At 51.4% G+C, this 20,487-nt stretch overlaps 1 protein-coding gene across 2 annotated transcripts in view; it reads left to right on the top strand.

The window, feature by feature from the left end:
* Positions 1-8,462: 8,462 nt before the first annotated feature.
* PIGQ (phosphatidylinositol glycan anchor biosynthesis class Q) overlaps positions 8,463-20,487 on the top strand; it is a 30,517-nt gene continuing 18,492 nt past the window's right edge. Inside the window, exons 1-4 of one of the 2 annotated variants that reach the window (XM_042828142.1) lie at positions 8,463-8,530; positions 10,583-11,274; positions 16,264-16,395; positions 17,577-17,697. In XM_042828142.1, coding sequence (XP_042684076.1) covers positions 10,610-11,274; positions 16,264-16,395; positions 17,577-17,697 — 918 coding nt within the window. In that variant the 5' untranslated portion in view covers positions 8,463-8,530; positions 10,583-10,609. Of the gene's footprint in view, positions 8,531-8,699; positions 9,044-10,582; positions 11,275-16,263; positions 16,396-17,576; positions 17,698-20,487 lie in introns of those variants that run through there. The other variant, XM_042828141.1, reaches the window with a different exon arrangement.

The raw sequence follows: 20,487 nt of genomic DNA, 5'->3' as shown, positions 1-20,487 counted from the left end.
GCTCTTTCCCCCATGCCTTCTTCCATGCCAGGACCCTTGCTCTGCCCCAGCAGAGCACACAGAGGCTGGAGTCTTGTTTTTCTGTGCTGTCCATCCCTGCTTACTCATCCCTTACCTCCTCTGAGGAACAACAGCACTTCTGGGTCCCCCTGCTCACTCCAGAGCCCCATCTCTTCCCTGCCCCAAGCAGCACGTTGCATTTCCTAGCAGATCCTGGGCATCCTGGACGTCTGAGACACCAGTGAAGGAGCCGAGCTCCCAGAGCACCACACAGTGCTGCCTTTCTCCCTTTTAGCTGATGTATTGCTCGAGCACGGGTTGCCTCCCCACACCAGTCCCTGGCTCCATCCCACCTCCCCCATCTGGGACCCCTCCCTGCTCACCGGTGCCTGGGGTGGCAGCCGGTGCCCGCAGCCCTTGCTGCATCACTCACGGCCTCTCCTGCCTCTGTAGAAAGCCGGGGGGCAGGCAGGAGGTAGAGGCCAACCACACACTATTTATTGTTCACAGTTTTACGAATGTACAAAACGAAAACCAAACCATTAAAAAGAAAAACCTCCAAGGGCTGCTGCTGTCTGCTGTGTTGATGCCAAGGGCATGCACTTGGGCTCTCCATCCCAGTGCCCGTGCATCTCTGGGTTTTGAGGGTTTGTCCCCTCGCTATGACTGAAGCCAGCTGCTATGGGGACGGTGAGTTTGGCTGTCCCTGTCTTCAGAGCTGGCAAGACGGTGCTAGCATCTCTTGCTCCAGAGTGCCAGTGTGGGAAGCAGCAGAAGGGAAGGTGTGGGATTGAGTCCCACGTCCTCAGTGTCACCCAGCCTCCCTGCCCCAGTGGTGCCTGTGGCACCCCGCAAAGGGGACAGACCCCATCCTTGCCTGCTGTAGCTGCCTGGCGCTCCTGCAATGGCCATGAGTGCCTCCAGGAGGCAGCAGCCTGTGGCACTGTTCCAGCTCCAAAGGTGGAAGCATTTACCTTTGCATTTAAATAATGGATGGGAGTTGAACTACCAGGGTGCTTTATCCAGGCTGCAATCTGTGCCCTTGGGGCCCTCAGCCCACTCCAGCGCGGGGCCCATTACACGGCTATTTGGTCACCCTAAAGGCATCTGATGGCTGGCCATTACCCACCCTTTGCAGCCGGCCCACCCGATAGCCATCTTCCTCTGTCACGGCTGACTAAAGCCTCCCTGCTCATACATCCCCCCGAGTTCCTTGGCAGTGCCAAGGCTCGATCCCATCACTCCCCGGAGGACCCATCTGAATGAGGCTGAATTCCTCCCTGGTCGATTCTGCGTGGCGGAGAGACGCTGGGTCACAGCAGGTCCTTGGCTCAGCACTGAGACCAGAAGCTCCTGCTCAATGGAGCTGCACGGCTTTTATGGGTTTCTTACCCTGGGTGGGTAGAGCTGCTCCTGCTCAGGTATTCCTTCTCCTCTGGGTTCAAGAGCAAAGGACAGCTAAGGGAGGGGGGGGAGGTTTGAAGTTTTCTAATAAACAACCCCCCAGGGAAGGCTTCTCTCAGGCAAGGGACAAAGCTTCAGGGTAACTTGTGCAGGAGGAAGTTATGGCTCTGCAACCTTCCGGCACAAGGACGTGGCTCCAGGGTTTCTGGGAACAGAGCTGGGATGCAATGGGTGGGATTGCTGCATCCCAACCCATTTTTCCAGCCATGGTGTCTTGATCACGAGGACCAGCAACAAGAAGCAGAGGCAGGCATAGCCCTGTGCTCAATGAGCTGGGCCTGGAGCATTGCTGGATGGCCATGCAGGCTGTGCCATGGTAGGACCATGTGCATTGTGGTAGGGATGCTGGGCACTCATTCATAGCGGTGGGATCCCAGGTGGAACCAGCTGGGCACGAGAAGTGGTTCCTGCCCAGCACAACCAGTTCTCTCCTAACTTGACACGGGCAGGCCAGAGCTCGGAGCAGTGGAAAGTTACCGAACGTGGACTAAAGAAGGGCCAAGGTCGGCAAGGAGATTTCTGAGCAGATACGTGAAGCTGCTGAGACAACCTACAGCAGAGCTGCTCTGTCTGAGCAGGAGGGAACAAGGAGCTGGTTTCTGAACTGTGAGCTGGGGGAGGCAGCCAACCTCTTCAGTTATGTGGGAGAAAAAAAAAAGAGTAGAAAAGCCGACAACATTTCCCTGCTGCCTTTCTTCCCCAGCCCATCCATTATTCCAGTTGGAGGTTTCCTTTCCCAGCTCCTGGATACTTCCGAATGGATGTGAACAGATTAGTTCCCTGGGTGTTTGCCCAGGGCAGAACCACTCTGGCTTTGGAGTTGAATAAAAGGCTCAGAGAGCGAAGCAGGGAGGGTTTAAGTACTTGAAAGTGATGTTGGGAGTATGTAGGAGAGCCGCGGTCTGGCTCGGGGGCACGTGGTCCCCAAGGGCAGCCTGGAAGAGCAAAAGCGAGAGCGTGAGCAAGAGAGAGAGTGAGAGCAGGTCTCCCTCAGGCCTCTCGTGGGCCTCCCTCTGCTCCAGGGGATGCAGATGATGCCGGGAACCAGGGCCCGGTGCCACCCTAGGAGCCACTCATGGCCCAGCACTGGGCTGCCACAGCCTGGGGACAGATGAGGAAGGGGCAGCGCATGGGTCTGCTCCTGCAGGGAAGGGGCTTTCTGCCAGTGCGCGCTGATCTGCACTGCCTTTGGCCCTTTTGGTCAGACAGCAGAGAGCTAGATGTCCCAAACAGGATTAATCCTCTGGTGAGCCTCGTGGGGGAGAAAAGGCTGTGCAAGAGGAGGGATGGGGCTTTCCTATTGCTCTGCCAAAAGAGCTCAGTCCCTATCAGACACTGCAGAACCTTCTCCATAGGTTAGGTGGCTGACAATGGGGACTCTGGTGTCTCACAGGGTGAACATATTTCCAGGGGCCAGGAGCAGGACAGTTGTAGGGTTTCCCAACCAATGCTCTCAGAGCAGTCTGAGACACTGCTGTTCTTCTTCAAGTCCGTCTGAGAACAGTCCCAGCCTTCAGCCTAAATCTCTCCAAGGCAACTGAAACCCTCCATGGATGCCATGGCCATCTACGTTCCCCTTATCCTCCCCCCATCCCTGCAGATGTGATCTAAGTAAGTTTGGGTTATTTTTTTTTCACAACTCTACCTCTAGGTAAGTAATCTCATGGGATAAGCCACCCAGCACACACGCATGGTGCTAGGCAGGTGTTGTGCCCCATCCGCTGGGCACAGAGCTTTCCATGTACACACTCAGGCCAGAACTCATGGGCCTGGGATAAGAGGAGAAAAAACCCCAAGGGCTGAAGGTCAGTGCTAATGCCTGCCAGTGCCATGCTCTGGGAAAACCTGAATTGCACCCAAGCTCTCCTCATCTGGTACATCTGTAGTGTGGGCAGCCAGACCATGCCCCCATCTTTGAACCTTGCAGCTCCCAGTGTTGGCGTGGGCACGGGCTGTACCACGACACAGGTGCCTCCTGAGGTCCAGGGGTGGCTTCAAAACGGGTTGTGACAGAGGCACGGTCCTGGAAAGGTGAACAGGAGCCCCAGGGCCAGGCTGTGTTTGTTTATCATGGTGATGGAGCACACAACAGTGAAACAAAAGGTCAGACCCTGTTGCCCTGGGAGATGGTTTTTGAAGCTGCCTATGTCCTGCTGGGACTTGGATGGAGTGGCCCCAGTGCTTGTCATGTCAGGTTATTTTGTAGTTTTGTCTGGTAATAGGCCTGAAGCAGCCCTCCAGACCTTGTGAGCTTCAGGGATGCACTGATAGGACCAGAAGATCCCCAAGCACTAAATCAGGAGCTCCCAGCCCAGGGCTCCGGAGGCAGCTCCCCATCCTGCAGCCCCTACTGCCAGCAGGGCCCAACTGCCTCCAAGCACTCCATAAGATGGAAAAATGGGGGAGATTGATCCAAACTTCATTGCTTTTGGCTCATCTGGGTAACGGACAGACACAAACATTATTAAGTCCAAGAAAAACCTTGGCCACATTTAAGGTGGATGCTTTGAACTCGTCCTTGGCCAGGGTGGACCCCAAAATCCACGCAAATCCAGTGCTGAGCAGTGCCTTACAGGTGGGACCTCACCGGTTCTGCATTTACTCTTCACTATCTTTGCTTGAACCAATCAGTGCTACTTCCAAGTCAGAACACAGCCTTGCACAGCAGCAGGGAGCCATGGTTGAGAGACATGGAGATAAAGAGCGTTTCCATTAGACCCCTGCCAAAATCCCCATCTCCTCCCATAAACTGGGGCACCCAACTGCACGTGACCCAGGCTGGGAGCACACAGGGAGCGGTGGAGGAGCAGTGAGATAAGTTAAGAGTCCTGACCCAAGGTGTGGGAGTGTCCCCACCCCACTTCCCAAAGGATGTTTCACTCAGGTGCTGCATATTGCTCCCTTTGTCTGAAGCTCTGCATTAAAGCCCTTAATTGTCACTGCACCTGGGCACCTTGGGGCCTTTCCTCCTCTGATCCTGGGAGAAAGACACCTTCTGTCTGGGCACCAGACCAGCAGGGAATAAAAACTGGGTGCACCAGCCCTTGTCTTGCTGCTTCTGGTTGTCAGCACAAGAAGCTGTTGTGTTTACCCACATTCAAGGGCAATTGTCCGTCACTAACAACACACACAGCACCATCAGCCCCACCACCCTAAGCCTGGCCAGGGAGCAGGACAGAGCCAGCAGGAGGGCAGCATTGCTGGGAAGGACAGGCAGCCCCAGGACATCCAGACTAGAGGTAGGAGCTGGGCTCCCGGCTGTGCACAGTCACTGAGCTGTGCTGGGGGTGGGGTCACGGCCAGCAAAGTGTCCACTTGTGTTTTTGGGGTTGTGGTGGCTGGCAGCTTAGCCTCTTGGCTAGTAACTTGCTTTTTACCAACTCTGGAAGCCAGTTTATTGGATTTGAGCTCTGCTCAGTTCTTCAGGAAGACCCCGATGCGCCATGGCATCAGCAGTGTGAGGGCTGGAGGAAGGCTTGGTGCCATCTCTCAGCTCCCTGCTGTCAGGGGCTGAAGCACACTTCCCCTGCACTGAGGGAAGAAGATGAGAAATTTGTCCTCAAGCCACAGATCCAACAGGAGCCAGATTCACACTCACTCTCATGTAGTTGCATTTGGAATTTCTACAGATACTTGGGGAATGATGTTTCAGACATTTGCAGTGTTTGCATTTGGGAAGGATACACCCAGTATGCCTCAGCCCAGCACAACCCTCCAGTGCTGGCTTGGGGAAGTATTACTCTTGCAGGCAGTGTAGAACAGCAGCCAGCCATGGGACGCAGGGCAATCAAGGCGGAGCAGTGGCTTGCAAACAGAACAGCTGAATGTGTCCTTTATAACAATAATTATGAGAACATTTAAAGCAAGGTTAGCTTCTGCCTCTCCAGGATCCTCAGCAAGGTCACGTTTCTCTTAGCAGCTCCTCTCTGCTGAAGAGCAGGGCTGTAGACTCTGGGTTTTGCAGGACCCAACCTTCATATCTGTGGTTGTAAAACAGCGTGGGCAAAAGAGAAATTGTGGTTGCTGTGCTGGCTCTCACATCTGAAAGAAGGTGTAACCCACTTCTGAAATGTTTGTGGAGGCTGAATCAGAGCAATACCTCTCTTTTTCTTCCTGCTAAGGCATTGGCTGTTTCCAGAATACATTGGTTTGGATGGAAAGAGGCTGCCCTTAGCAAACACACGCCCTGGCCAGGTGTGAAATCTGACCCACACAGGAGTGGAGGAAAAGTTATCCTCAGCCAGTGCAAGCAGGGACTGAGCATGGCTTGGGGAGATATGGCTTAAAGAAAATAGGGTAAAGAAGTGTGAAGGACCTGAGAGAAGCTGCTGATCTTAAGAACCGGAGAGATGGAGTTCAGACCCAGTGCACTTACACACAGGGCTGTCCCTTCTGCGTAAACCCTCAGGACAGATCTGTCACTCAAACTGGCATTGAAGCCCATGCACTGTTCTGGTTGCAGATCCAGCTTTGCTCCCCTTTGATTTTTGTACCATTGTCCCTGTTTACATTTTGAGCACATAATTAGTGGGCAGGACTGAGCTGTTCTCTGTTACTTTGGCGTGAATCCAGCCTAGCACCAACACCTTGGTCCTGTGTATTCAGCAAGCACCTGAGCTCAGAGCATGTCCCTAGAGATTGGTCAGTAATAGGCCTTCCACTTACTCTAAACAGGGATGAGAGTCTCATCATGGACTCCACTCTGGAGACCAGCCAGCAGAAGGAGAAGCTTCTGAAAGCCCTCTACACCCTTCAGCTGAAGTCAAACACCACCCTCCAGACTGCCGGCCCGCTGCTGAGCAGCCAGCAGGGCATGGGCATGGTGACACAGCTCCAAGTCCACCAGCTGGCAGACAAGACCAAAAGCCTGTGTAGAGACCTGGACAACATCAAGAACCTCCTCCACTATCGTCAGGATGAGCTGGTCCGACAGATCCCCAACCCCACTGGCAGCCGTTACGGGTGTGTAAGTGGAATCCATTGCTCCCGGGATGGCTCCATCTATGTGACAGCCGAGGGTGCTCCCTGGGTGCACGTCCTCAGCAGCACAGGCCAAGTGCTGAAGTCCCTGCCTTGCTGGCAAACGGGGAGGGAAGGTGGCAGCTTTTTGCCGGAGGATGTGACTGTGACTCGGGCAGGAACGGTGGCCATAGCTGACATGACAAATGGGGCTGTCTGGGTCTTCAATCCTCACACCACCCCCTCCAAAGGAGAATGGATAAAGATCGGGAAGTTTGGCTCCCCCAGGGGTGTTGGAGTGGACTCCACGGGCAAGATCTTAGTAGCAGACTACGCCCAAGGCCAAGTCTGCAGCTTTGCACTGGACCATGCTTTCAGGACACTGAACATTCGCTCAGTCCCCAACCTGCAGGGACCTCGCTACGTCAGCCCGGCACCCCATGGAGGCTTTGTGGTAAGCGAGGAGTGCGGAGATGTCAAGGTGTTCATGAGCAGTCATAAACTCGTTTGCTCCCTCAGCAGCAAATATGGACACCAGTTTGGCAACCCGGCGGGGGTGTGTGTGGATGCAGAAGGCAGTGTGGTGGTGGCAGACGAGCAGCACCGCACCGTCCATTTGTTCCCAGAGAGCGGGGCTCCCATCTGCCTGGTGTCCGCAGGGCTGCGGAGGCCGGCTGGCGTGGCCTGCTCCCCCTTTGGGCACCTCTTCGTGGCAGACACAGGTGAGAACTGTGTGAAAGTCTTCAAGTACCACGTGAGGCCCCGGCTGCCCTTGGGCACCCTGTGACAACCTTCAGAGTGGGGCCGGTTCCACCACAACCCTGCTGAGCTTTGGGTCCGCTGGTGGGTTGCAAATGAAGGCGCTCCTGTTGTCCCTGCACTCAACCACCTTGTTGCCATTCAGCTTTTCCAGATGGCAGAAACAAGGACTACAGCGACAACGGTTCAGCTCCACCCTTCCTGGATCCACCAGAGTAGCTGAAGGGCTGAGATAGGATGGTGGGCATGGAACAGCCTCCCCAGGGCAATGGGATACTGCTCAGACAGAGGGTTTGGGTTTGGCCAGTGCTGTGTGGAGCCAGGGGTTGGTACCCATGGTCCTTATGGCTCCCTTCCAACTTGAATGATTCTCTGGTTCTATAAAATTCATGGTGAGTTGGTGCTTTGGAAATTTACCACCATCCTCCTGTGTGTCTTTCCAATGAAATAATTCCTTCTCTCCCACACACACCCATTTTACGTGGCCACGCTTCTGCCTCCCTGATGTCCAAGGCAGAGCACAGCCAGAGGGGTAAGGCCAGGACAGAGCTGAGTTTGCAGTACCCTCCAGGAGAACATTAAAAGAAAGGTAACAAATTCCATGCCACATTCCTGACCTCTACAGGGAAGCAGCAACTACTGCACAGAGCGCGTTTCCTATCTGCACGTCCCATTGCTTGCACAACATTGGGGCTGCAGAGTTCAGGAGCCACGTCGCTATCAGCAGAGAGAGAGCAAGGTGTGGTGGCACAGGGAAGGCTGTTTTCGTCTCCTGCTCCGGCTTATGGCAGTGCAGGCTGCCCCACAGCTCCGAGGCTGCAGCTGATGCCTCCGGGCTCCCAGGGCGCTCAGCCTGGCTGTGCTGGGTGCACCATTGTGCACACAGTGCTGTGATCTGTGCCCCATAGCTGCCAAAGGCTCTTATCCCGCATCCCAAGCACGCCCCACTGGATGCCCCTTCCCATCGCGTTTGGTCAGCAGGAGGGTAAGCCAGGGACAGAGTGCGGGGAGAGGCTGCGAGGCACCGCGAGGCACCACGAGGCCCTGGAGCCGAGCGCCGTGGCCACGAGAGATAGCAGGACCGAGCGCTGGCGCTGCTTATCTCACGGGCTCAGCAGCAGCTGCGGGTTACACCGCACGGCTCCCAGCCCTGCGAGGACGCCTCGGGTCGGTGCTGCGGGGCGAGGTCCTGGAAACCCAGCGCGAAGAGGGGCCTGGGGAGAGGGGCGAAACGAGCAGCGCAGCGGGCGGAACGCGGGACGCCGAGCTGTGGGGCCGGCCGGGCACAGCGCGGTGCGCAGGCGGCGTCTCCGAGCAACCGGCACCCGGAAGCGGGCGGCGCGGAGCGGTAGGCGGCGTTGGGCCGGAGCGGGGCGCGGGGCGGCGCGGGGCGGGGGGGCGCTACAACTGCGGGCCGCCGGCGGGGAGCGCTGCGCTGCGGGCGGGACGCGGGCGCGTTCCGTTGTGTGCTGCGCTTCCAGGCCCGGCGGCACCGAGGCCGGCGGAAAGAGCTCGGGGTTCCCGGGCAGGGATTTAGCTTGGGCTGCTTCGTCCCCTGCGCGCCCCGAGCGGCCCGGCATGCGTAGAATGGCCTTGTCACCAAAGGAAGGCCCTGCCGTGGTCTGAGCCCCACAGCTCAGCTGCCCAGGACCCAACCGTGGCTATGGGCGCCTCCAGGGATGGGCGGCCGCTGCTCCGGGCAGCAGTGCCAGCGCCTCACCGTCCTCTGAGTGAAGGATTTCCTCCTCCCATCGCACCTAAATCATCCCTCTTTTAGTCCAAAGCCGTTCCCCCTCGTCCTGTCGCTGTCTGCTGGTTGTGTGCTGTGCAAGCAGGAGGGGCTCGATTTTTGGCTGCAGAGGTATGGGTGCGAGGTGGGAGTCGTGCCCCTGGTTTATTTCCTTCTACCTGGGGTGTATGTGACCCTTAGCAAAGGGACGGTGCTTGTGCAAACAGCACAGCAGCAACTTCTTTCCAAAAGAAACAAATGTGTGATGCAGGGACAGGTTTTATTTTAGACTTTTTTAGGACCAGTCTAATTAATTGGCAGCTGATTTTCACTGTTTTCCTGTGCATTTCAGGCGTTATTCTAATTGAGTGTCTGTCCTTTGTCTTCATGATTTTCCACCCCAAACAGCAAAACCACCCTCATTTGGGCTGTGTCAATAGGAGTGGATAAGCAGAATGTCCTGTTTTTGAGTCTGTTTGGGTCTAATGATTGTTAGGGTTTGGTGATGCTGTTTCTCAGTTGGACTGCAGTTCCCTCATCTTTCCCATGCCCGGTGCTGCACCTTTCCAGTCTCAGGATGTCACACCTCCCAGTTTTCTACTTTTGATATGTTTTCCCTTCCCAATCTGCTGGAGGTTCGAAGCCCTTTGGAAAAAATACAGATTATTAAAGGTTCTCTCAAGATGCTCTCAGGCTCCACATCTCTACAGTTATCCTTGGTCATAGAGGAGGAGACATCATTCCCTCTGTAGGCTCCCAAAGCTGCTCTCCCCATGGGCCGGAGCTCCCAGTACCTGCAGATGCTGTGCTCAGCAGCAGAACCTCCCTGAGCACCCTGATAGAGGGAATGCCTGGGGTGAGCTTCTCAGTGCTCCTCTGTGAGCCATATTTGCAGGGCTGTGGGCCTGGAAGCTGCTTAACCACATGCCTCTGCTGCTGCCCCATCGCCTACTCCATTCCACTGCAGATTGCCCAGTGCTGAGATTTACTCGATCAATTGTCCTGTATTAAAAAGGGAGGAAAGAAAGCAAACCACAGGGACCTGCGCGCTGTGCATCCTCTGTGCTGTGTTATAAATACACTCTGTTCCTCTTTCCGACTGACTGGGTCCCTCGCAGAGCAGCCAGCCTCGGGGGCTGGGGAGTTTTCACATCTCTAACAAAGCACTGAAGGACAGAAAAGGACAACGGGTGCCAGATGCCGATTGTTGTGTGCGAGCGCTCTCCTTACAGCAATTATATTTCTGTTAGAAACCTTCACCTTATTTAAAGAGACATTGTCAGCTGCCCTGAAGCTTCTTTTAATAAAAGTCTTACGAAGCCATTGAGGTATTTTCTTAATGACATCAAGAAAAATACTTCAGGTACGGAGCAGTGGTAAAGCAGAGATGCCTCTCCTGGTTTGGGATCTTGCATCTAATGAATTGAAGCTGCTTTGTAAGCTTCGATCAGTCAGTCATTGTAGTCTGCTTGCAACAAACTTCTTGTCTTTGTTTCTAGGTGAGAGGAGGGGGTGAGTGCTGTGGCCAGGGCTGTTCAGTGTGTTTGTTACCGAGTTCAGCTCTGGGTTCCTGGGTGATACAGGACACCTCCTTGCTGGTGACTTTGGCCAGCTCATGTTTTCCTTGCATGTAATCACCACTCCAAATTCTGTTTCTGTGTCTGTTGGCAGGTGTCCCATCCTCCAGGGATTGCTGGCATGGTCCTTAAGGTCTTCTTTCCTTCGTGCTGCTCCTCGGCAGAAAGCGGCATTTTGATCGGCCGCTGGATCCCAGAACAGAGCTCTGCTGTTATCCTCGCCGTGGTCCATTTCCCCTTTATTCCTGTTCAGGTGAAGCAATATCTCAGGGAAGTCCAGCAGGTGACTAAGGTCAGCATTTCTGTGCTCGGCTCATGGAACAACAGCAAACAGGAGAAAGAAGAGAGCCTGAGTGAGTTCTTGGAAGACCTTGGGACGATATTTTCTCATGAGCCATGGATTCAGATAAGCAAAGAGGGAAACAGCAAATTCTGGAACTGTTCTACCCTTCAGAAACAGTCTGACAACCACAGAGAAGAAGAAATCATCTTAGTGTATTATGACCAACGTAAAGTCATGCTGTCCCATCTGCACCCTCCCTTGGACACGGCTGACCTCGGGGCAGAGGATGCCTCCAAGCTCTCTGCCATCTTTAACACAGTTGCAAGCAGCAAGGTGCTCTTCATGACAGACAGATATGATGATGGGCCCATTAAGATGACCCACTGGCAGTCGGATGGCGTTGAAGCAAGTATCATTGTGGAGCTGATGAAGCAGGCCTCGGTGCCTGCCTGCATGCTGCTGACGTTCCTGCTTTCACTTGTTTCTGGGGTCTGCAACAGCAGGTGAGTGCTACAGCCTGCTTGCATCTGGTGAGGAGATGTAGTTTTTGTGTGTAGGCATCACAGAACACTGTGAGGTTCTTGCTAAAACTCCATCAGTATTAGTCACAGTACGTCTCTTGGTGCTGCTTCTAGTTTCAGGTACCTTGCAGGCAGCCAAGAGGAATACTTTTCTGATCTCTGAGATCACCAGTGTGCAAAAGGATGGGCTCATGGTGACAGGCAGTGCCAACTGTGGCACAGTTCCTCTCATGCTCTCTAACCGTGGCAGGTTGTGGGTCAGTCTGGTGGACGTCCTGGGCAGTCCCACCGCATCTGCAGACCCCATGCTAACCAGTCACACGTCAGCTTCTGTGGACAACAGCAGGCTGAGAATGTCCTGAATAAACCTGCTGTTGGAAACAGGCTGCTGCAGAGCTGCTCTGAAAGCATGGGGAGCTCCACTGAAAGCACAAGGCAGAAACCCTCGGACACCTGGAGGTGTGGGGAGGTTTTCTGGGGAGGCAGTGAGCCGTTGCCCATGTGCAGCAGGGGTACCTCAGTCCCGCTTCAGTTTCATCACGGCTGAAATGGTTTTCCAACTATTACGTGGCTGGCAGACTGATGTGAGGGTTTTCTTAATGGCTTGATAGCTGAGACTCTTCAGTCCCTGTTTGCTGTGGAAACCTCACTGACTGAATACATCATTTAATAGTATGTCTGAACCCATCACCTCTTGGACCTCATAGGAGGTTGCAGGCAGAGCTGGTCTGTGTGACGCCTTGGTGGGATCCCACTGTGACAACGGCGAAACTGAGTAGGATGCTTGAAATGTAATGCGTGGCAAGTATGTGCTCTGAAGAGGAATTCTGAGCAGATTTGAAGGGCAGGAGCTTCTGCATCCAGTGCTGAATAACACGGCTGGTCAGCCAGCAGCCAGCCTGGTGAGTGCCAGCGTGCCAGAGCGGGTGCTGCAAATCAGCTTCCAAGCTGCAAGGGGACACTTTGATTGATCAGATTTGGATAACAGCTACTGCTGTAGTCATGGTTAAATCTTCTCAAGTGCAGCCTGAGGGTATGGGGAGCAGACTCTTTTAGCAGGTTTCTAATTGTATGATGCTGTCATGAAAAATTACAGCACAGCTCTTCATATGCAGAGATTTACTGAGCAGTTGGGTTATGTGCACTGGTACATGAGGGGAAAGCTGTCCATTTTTGGACTACTCTGCTGGAAGAGATTTAGGGTCAGAATACAACCTGTTGTAATCAGGAGCCACCAGGGCCTGCTGGGGTGGCTGTAAGATACCTGACCATGCACTTGGCTGTAAGTGGAAGTGAAGGCAGAGCTTTGTGATTGGATAGAAGGTATTGAAGTCAGCTCCAAGGGTCCTTTTTTTTGGCTGTGCATGGGCTGTGTTCAACAGCTAACAAGCAGGGTGATCCTTTTCTATCCAGACCCATCGGGATTCAGATTTATGGTCAGCTTAAGCCCAAGCCTCACAGCTCTCCAAAAGGCCATAGCCCAAGCATAACATGGGAGTTTGAGCCTGTTCCTTGCAGCCTGGCAGGCTGGACACAGAAAGCCACAGCGTGTTTATCAGCAGCCATTATAATTTCAGCTTTTACTAAGCCCAGTGTGGATGTTTGAAGCCCAAGCAGCAGTTTTGCCAGCAGCCAGCTGCACATATCAGCAGGCAGAATGCAAGGCTCGCTGTGCTTAGACCTGAGCTGAATTCGTTCTTAACCTTGGGACATAGATGGAGGTTTATTTCTGCTTTGTTTTATTCACCTGTAGCACCTGCATGATATTTTTCAGTGGTTTCAAGTATCACTCTTGATTTATGACAGAGATTCTGCTCGACCTTCTAAGTCATTCAGTGCAGTTTAGTTCCATTTACCACTTGGTATAGTACAGCTGAATCGTGCCAGTATCTGCAGTGCAAGAGGGGTTCAAGGATGGCATGTGTAAGCGTCCTACCATTCCCCTCCTCCCTGTGCAGTAGTGTTGCTGTTGGATCAGGGATGCTTCCTGAAGCACCACTTGCTCCAGGAGAGCTGCTTTGGATGGTTTCCTTGGTTTGTGTGGGGGTTGGATCATCCTGGGGGAGGAAGTGGAGGAGGCCTTGTTGCCCAGACCTCTCTGAGCACCACATGCAGAGGCAGCCTGAAATGGGACTGGTTGGTAACGGAGCCATTCCCCAGTGAGGCTTCTTGGGTGCCTGCTTTCACTTCAAAGGTTTTGTGCCACTCAGGCTTTGACTTAGAGAAAACGAGCTACTGGGGCACATCATGTTTTGGGTGCCTTGTGGACAGGTCACTGTTTGCCTGGGGAAGAGGAAGGTCCTTCCCATGGGCAGCTTGGTGATGGGTTCTCAGCTCTGAAGTCTCCTTTTTCCCTTTGCTCTGACAACTTCTCTGTCTGCAGTTATTGCAGTACCACTTTTGTCCCCAGATCTCTGTGATCCTAAGGGACGGTTGGATCTGAAGAGCAGGAGGAGGAGTTCAGTGACATCTGCTCGGGCTGCAGAGGCCTGGAGCTGCTGTGGAGAGCCCTGTGTTGTATATTTGCTGGGTAAATGGGGAGGTAGCATTAGGAATCAGAGAAAGTGAGCGCTGACATCAACCCGACCTCACCAAACAGAGCTCTGATCTCAAATGAAAGCATTTCTTCAGCACCACCTTGTGCTTAGCAGTGCCCAGTGCAGCTCAGCATTCAGAGCGTGCAGAATTTCCCCACCACAGGCAGGGCTCCAGGGAGCTGTTTGGAGCAGCAGGATGGTTTGTATTGGGGTAATAAACTGCATGCCGTGCTTTGTTTATTCTAAAAGCCCTCTTACCATGCTCTTAATGACACCAGGACCTCTGTCTGATGCCTCACCCAGAAGGGAGGCTTTGTTCCTGTGGTTTCTAGGAAAGAGCAAAAAGAAGACGGGGGCTCTGCTTAATGGGGCTGTAATGTCTGTGTGTGATCTGGGCCCCAAAGACTGCTTTCCTTGGGATATCTGGAGAATCCCTCAGCCCTCAGAAATAATACTGGAAACTGAAGATTTATTCCTGCAGGCTATGTTAATTTATTTCCTTCTATTTGGAAGTACCCCAAAGGTCTCCTGCTTAGATAAGGCAAACATATATCATTCATATTTTATGTGCACGGTTTGGTTTTCCATTGCACTTAGAAAAACCAGTGCATATACTGTGTGACAAACAGGTGGGAGCATCTACGGCGATGCAGAGTTGCTATGCATAGGGAAGGAGACCACGCAAGAAATATTTTTGGCTTTCTTTCTCATTACTGTTGCAGATGGGAGTTTCCATAGCACATCTTGCAACTATTATATCAAGCTTTATGCAGCATGTTTGTATTTTTATTTAAATGAATGTGTACGTAGTGACTTGACAAAGAAAGAGTGCAAGTGGAACAATTCTGTGCTGTAGCAGAGGTTTTCCAGGTTGGGACTTGGAGCCACTGGACTAAGGGGGAAGGAAAGGGGAAGGGAAAGGAAAAGGGAAAGGGAAAGGGAAAGGGAAAGAGAAAGGGAAAGGGAAAGGGAAAGGGAAAAGGAAAGGGAAAGGAAAAAGGAAAGGGAAAGGGAAGGGGAAAGGAAAAGGAGAAGGGAAAGGGAAGGGGAAAGAAAAAGGGGAAGGGAAAGGGGAAGGGGAAGGGAAGGAAAAGGGAAAAGAGGAAAAGAGGAAAAGGAAGGGAAAAGAGGAAAAGGAAGAGAAAGAGGAAAAGGAAAAGGAAGAGGAAGAGGAAAAGGAAAAGGAAGAGGAAAAGGAAAAGGAAAAGGAAAAGGAAAAGGAAAAGGAAAAGGAAAAGGAAAAGGAAAAGGAAAAGGAAAAAGAAAAGGAAAAGGAAAAGGAAAAGGAAAAGGAAAAGGAAAAGGAAAAGGAAAAGGAAAAGGAAAAGGAAAAGGAAAGGAAGGGTCCACAGCCTATGTGGGTCTGCAGAGGTCTCTGAGGTGGGCAGCACAGGTGCCCATGCTGCATCTCTCCTGTATGGAGCTCTTTTCTCCATCGCTTTAGATGAAGTAAGTCAGCTGAACAACAGTGCATTCATTTGTCTCTAAGGTGGGAGGCTGAGATGGAGAGCTGAGTAACTCTCAAGTTAAAAAGAATGATTCACAGTATGCTGCGTGCATTTTGGAATCAATGTCTGAAAGTTGAATGGGGAGGGGGATGAGGGCTTCAGCACTGTTTGTTGAAGTGAGGAACCTTGCATGAAGTCTGGACAAAAGGGCTTGGGAAGGTGTGAGGAGGAAAGGTAGAGCAACCGTACCAAAACCAAGCAGGATTTGGAACCAGCTGTAATGCTGCAATTTGTGTAAAATGTACCAGCAGGCAGAGGCTGGTCCTGGAGGCCTCTGCTGCCATGCTGCGGGCTGATTTCCTCCCAGAGGGGCCAGGGGAGGCATGCAGACGTTCATGGAAGTCTCCGGGCCTCACTCACTAATGGTCCCAACAGCTGTCCAATTTCATAGGGGAAGCAGAATCCCAGGAATAATTCTAGCATTTGGAAGGAATGTAAACCGGAGGAGCGTGCCAGCACAGTGCAAGTGAGTGGGTGAAAGAGGTAACTGAAAGTGGAGGTGGATTTCTAGTGAGTGAAATGACCGTTGTGGGCAGGAAAGAAGTGATCCTGATTATATCAGCATCAGTTTATTCCCCACAGCAGCCGTGGTGCTTTGCGTCACTGCACCGCTGCTGGGCACTCTCTGACAAACCTGTATCCCATGTGTCATTCTGGGCTGTGCAAATCAAATTGTTCCTTCTTTTGTGCATTGTGTGGCAACGAAGATAACTGAGCATCATCTAGTGCATTGCTTCTCAGTCAAAGAAAAAAACAACACGTGAGTATTGCCTCCCCTCTGAGCCTGAAGTGGATGTTGACGTTGAGTATGTCAGTGCTGTTTCTGGTTACACAACCCTCACTTTACACTAAATGTTTTGCATGGAGCTTGTACAAACAGTATGCAGGCAGAAGGCAAAGGGGATGTTCCTGTTGTGTTTCTGCAGGGTTCTGAAGTTTTGGCCTTTGTCTTTCTTGTGGAGCAAGCTCTCAACCTGTGAGCAGCTGGGCCACCGCCTGCAGCACCTCCAGGTCATCAGCAGCAGCAAGAAGGCTCAAAACCAGACCCAGCTAATGAGGTATGGAATGCACACAATGACACATATGGCCCCCTCTCCTTTGGAGAACCCAAACCGTGGATCCTGCGCCTGCCACAGGGCTCTGAGACTGGCCTGGCTGACAGAACAGCACTGCAGGATCCTTGCTGTGCCATGTCGTGCTACCTACCTTGCTCTGCTCCTTGGTACTTTGCAGATATCTTCCCTGTTCTCTCTTTTATCCTGCCTATGTCTTTTGCCAGGCGTGGGCTTTTTTTTCTGGGAAGGACGGCTGGGATCTTGCCCACGGAAAGCCTGTACTGCACCCTTGTGGATACTGCCTTGCTGTCAGTACTTCCACAAGCTCATTGCTTGCATGCATGCTGCCAAGGTTAACCAAAAGCTGCCATCGTTATTCAGCAGCACTTTCCAAAAGAGCAGAAAGGTTTAGCTGCTGCCCTCTTTTGCCTGCTCCTTTCATGCAGTAACTGGAGATCAGAGGCTCCAAAAGCAGTGAGGAAGTCAGTGTGACAAAAAGCAAACGTGCAGTGCAGTGAGTGGAACAGGAGAGGCGGGGATCTGACACAGATACTGAATGTGCTATGGCAGTTACACAGCGAGTCTTGTTCTGGGTGGTTCTCTGAGCCTGGGGAAATGGACTACCAGAGAACACTTAGATTAGCAGATTTGAAGATGTAATTGTGGTTGTTTTGCCTGAAGAACTCACGTAATAGGATTTCCTTCAGACCCACTAGCAGTCAGGGGCAGTTCTGCAGCCCTGCTGGAGTTGCTTACGTGCCCATGGATGCAACTGATTGCATTGACTGCAACTGAACTACATCTTTTGGAAAGCCATCTGATCTCCATGGGGATCCTCCAAGTGCTGGTGCCCTTGGGATTGTGGAATTCCCACTGAGTATACATGTACACCTTGTCCAACATTCTGCTTTGTAGCTTCAGCCCTGCTATTCACTTCCCTTGCTAAAAGAGGTTTCATGGTGTGGCATGCTCAGAGTGGCTCGGTGTTCAGCCACAGAAGTAAAAGTGAAAGTCAAAAGTCAGTGAAAGTCAAAATATGTCTGTACCATGTTTCTTTCCTAAGTTGTCCTAGTGTCCCTGGGACAAGAGAGGTAGCATGTAAGTGAAGCCAACAGCTGCCATTGAAACCTTAGGTGCTGTCCTTCCTTTTGCTCTAACGTTGTTTCTTTTTATCCTGCATGCAGGAAAGCCAACATCTTTGTCTCTCTGCTGATTGATGTGGCTCTGGGGATACTGCTAATGTCCTGGCTGTACAGAAAGAACCAGATCGGTCACCTTGCTGACACTCTCATCCCTGTGGCTGATGTAAGTATGGCTGGAGCCATTCCTCTCTCACCTTCTCTGGGTCCTGACCAGCTCTTGGTGCCTGGGGTGGCTGTAAGGAGGCACTGCCTTACACACAAGGATTTCAGAGAGTCTGGTCCGAAGTCATGTAAATTGGGTCTCCTCAAGAACAGTGAAATCTTCAAATCAAGCCTGCTGGGCTGCTCAGAAGGAACACAGCTCTGCTTTGAGTGTGCAGTGAATAGTAATTAGATGCTTACTGGAGGGCTGTTCTAGTTCCCAAAGTAACAATTATGGCTTGGGCAGAGTTCTGCAGCTGCAAGTTGGAGTGGTTATCAAGTTCACAGAAGTATCCTCAAGCTGTTGCTTTATGGGGTATTTGGTAAAAGCCAGCTGTAACCTGCACTGAGTCTGATAAACTACTGAAAAGTCAAACTTGATAAGCATGCAAGTGTGCCAGTGAAGAGGAAAATTATGGGGAAATCCAAAGGCATTAGCTAGACAGGATGCAAACACCTGAAATCCTAAGAATTCTGATGTGCAGATGGTAAACCAGAAAAACTTGCTGTGTCCTGTGCTCTTCTCAGACATAACTCTTCTTGCCCGCTGAGATCCCTCAGCATCAGCATAAATTCACAAAGAACAAGCATGACTCATGCTATCCTGCTTTTCTGGTGGCTTGCTTTAAGTGCATCACTCCAATATATCTGTTTAGTGGCAGTAAGGAACAGATAATGCACTTCAGAGGCTGGAGGCCAGACTATTAATGTAAAGTTAGCTCTGATTTTAGAGCTTCTGTGTCTTGGGAATACATGTGTAGCTAGGGTCAAGCATTGCCATAGAGCTGCACAGCTTAATACTTTCTCTGCCCACTTTTCCTACACTTCTGGAAGAGATTGTGGATCTTTCCATTGGTTTTTCTGGCAGCTGGAGGTCATCATCTTTGCTCTTTCTCCAGCAAAGTGGGAAATTCCAGGGAGGAATTTTATTCTGATTAGAGAATTCCGTCAGCAGTTTCTTTTTTGCTACTTGTCCTGTCTTTCTTGGGAGGAGATCGTAGTTCCCTCAACAATGATCTGTTTGGTCCATGGATCCACACTCTTGTTGTCACAAGCCACATGTCTCTGATCATTCTCATGCACACTGTGCTTCCAGAGAGTGTGTGTGGAGTGTGTCTGGAGATCCAGCATAGCTGTGGGTCATGTTACTGCTATTTCTGCTATTTGTTGTAGCCAAACTTCAGAGGATTGCACATTTTAGGGATTGATGCAGACCCTATTCAGCAGCAGTGATGGGGTATGAAGGACATTTCTTCTGCAACACGTTTGCTCTTGAGCTACTTGAGCTATAAACTAAAGATCTTCTTTACATCTTATTCCTAAATCTTCAGGTTTTTCAGCTTACCTTACAGATATTTCAGCTGAAAAAGCTGAAGTTCTCTAAAGCTCTCCTTGTGGGATTACTGCAAGTGTCCAGCTCTCAAAAATCTGATTTCTTAACAAGTCTGCAAGGAAGTGGCTCTTGGCAGCGTTCCTGTTTGCACAGGTGGCTCCAGGAGGGGTTCCATCTGCCCAGTGTCTTTGGCAGATGGGCTTTCTCTGTGCTCAAGGTGTATCTGATCCCAGCACCTGGCCTGGACAGGTTTGCTTGTGAGAGTTGCTCATTCTTTCCTCTCTCAGAAGTTTAGCTCATCTGTCACTCTGCACAAATATCGTAACGTCACTTATTTTCATCAAGCCTTCTACACAAGTAGACCTCGTTACCTCAGTATCACCAGGAGCTGCTTACTTACTTGCCTGGAAGTTCACTCCCCTCTGTACAGGTGGCTGGCAGTCCGTTTGTGCCTTTCTTCTCTGCTCCATCACCAAGCTTATCATTTCAGGCCACTTAACTCCCCTTACTTTCCAGCCTCGCTTTCTCCTTCCAAACATATTAGATTGTGGACATAAAATCACTTGGAGTTCTTTTCCTGCCTTTGGTGGGCATTGATTTATGTGCATTATGTGCAGGCCTTAAAAAATGCAGTTCTGAGCAATCCCAAAATATACCAATGACTTCAGCATGTGGTATGCAAGCCAGCACCACTTCTTTTCCAGCATGACAGCAAAATCTCCCCTTAGCCATCCAACAGTAGGTTTCCATTTTGCTGCTGAGTGTCCATCTGGTACACATTATTCCCATCACTTGAGCTTTCTCAAGTGCTTTGTGTTGCCAAGTTCAGCAGTGCTAACTTTCCCATGTGCAGAAGGAGTTACTTTTCCCTTTTTCTTCCCTGATGCTCTTTGCTGTTCTGCTTTTGGTGAGGCCCAGACCTGCTGATGATATTGACCTTCTTACATCTCTGTATATGTTAATAAACAGAACATGGGATAGATAGATGGATATTAATAATCATGTCATAATATGGTACAACTTTTTTTTTTTTAACCTTATGGGTTTGATTGATTTTAATCTTGACAAAATATAATCTAAAACCTTACTGGTTTCATTGATATTAATACTGATAAACCTTCAGCTGTCTGGGGGTTGGAAACAGTGCACTTCTTTTTTTTCCTAGTCCTAGACTTTTCCATCTCAGGGAAGAAACAGAGGCACGTTGGTTATTTTGACTCTCAACAACTGCCAGGCTCACAAGCCCAGCCTGCTGACGTGAAGATGGAGCCATGTTCCTTAGCCATCATTCATCAAGCCCTGATACAATGGTTTCCAAATCAGCACTTTGCTGGCAATTGACTGCAGCTCCCACTTTTCACAGCTTGATGAGCTGTGCTGTGCTGACTGTAATAACAAGTTGCTTTTGTTGGTAACTGA

Source organism: Centrocercus urophasianus, unplaced genomic scaffold (assembly GCF_019232065.1).
Source record: "Centrocercus urophasianus isolate 14NV4802_14NV808 unplaced genomic scaffold, USGS_Curo_1.0 seq_29, whole genome shotgun sequence".
Classification (NCBI taxonomy): Eukaryota; Metazoa; Chordata; class Aves; order Galliformes; family Phasianidae; genus Centrocercus; species Centrocercus urophasianus.
This window is presented reverse-complemented; position numbering and strand designations above follow the sequence as displayed.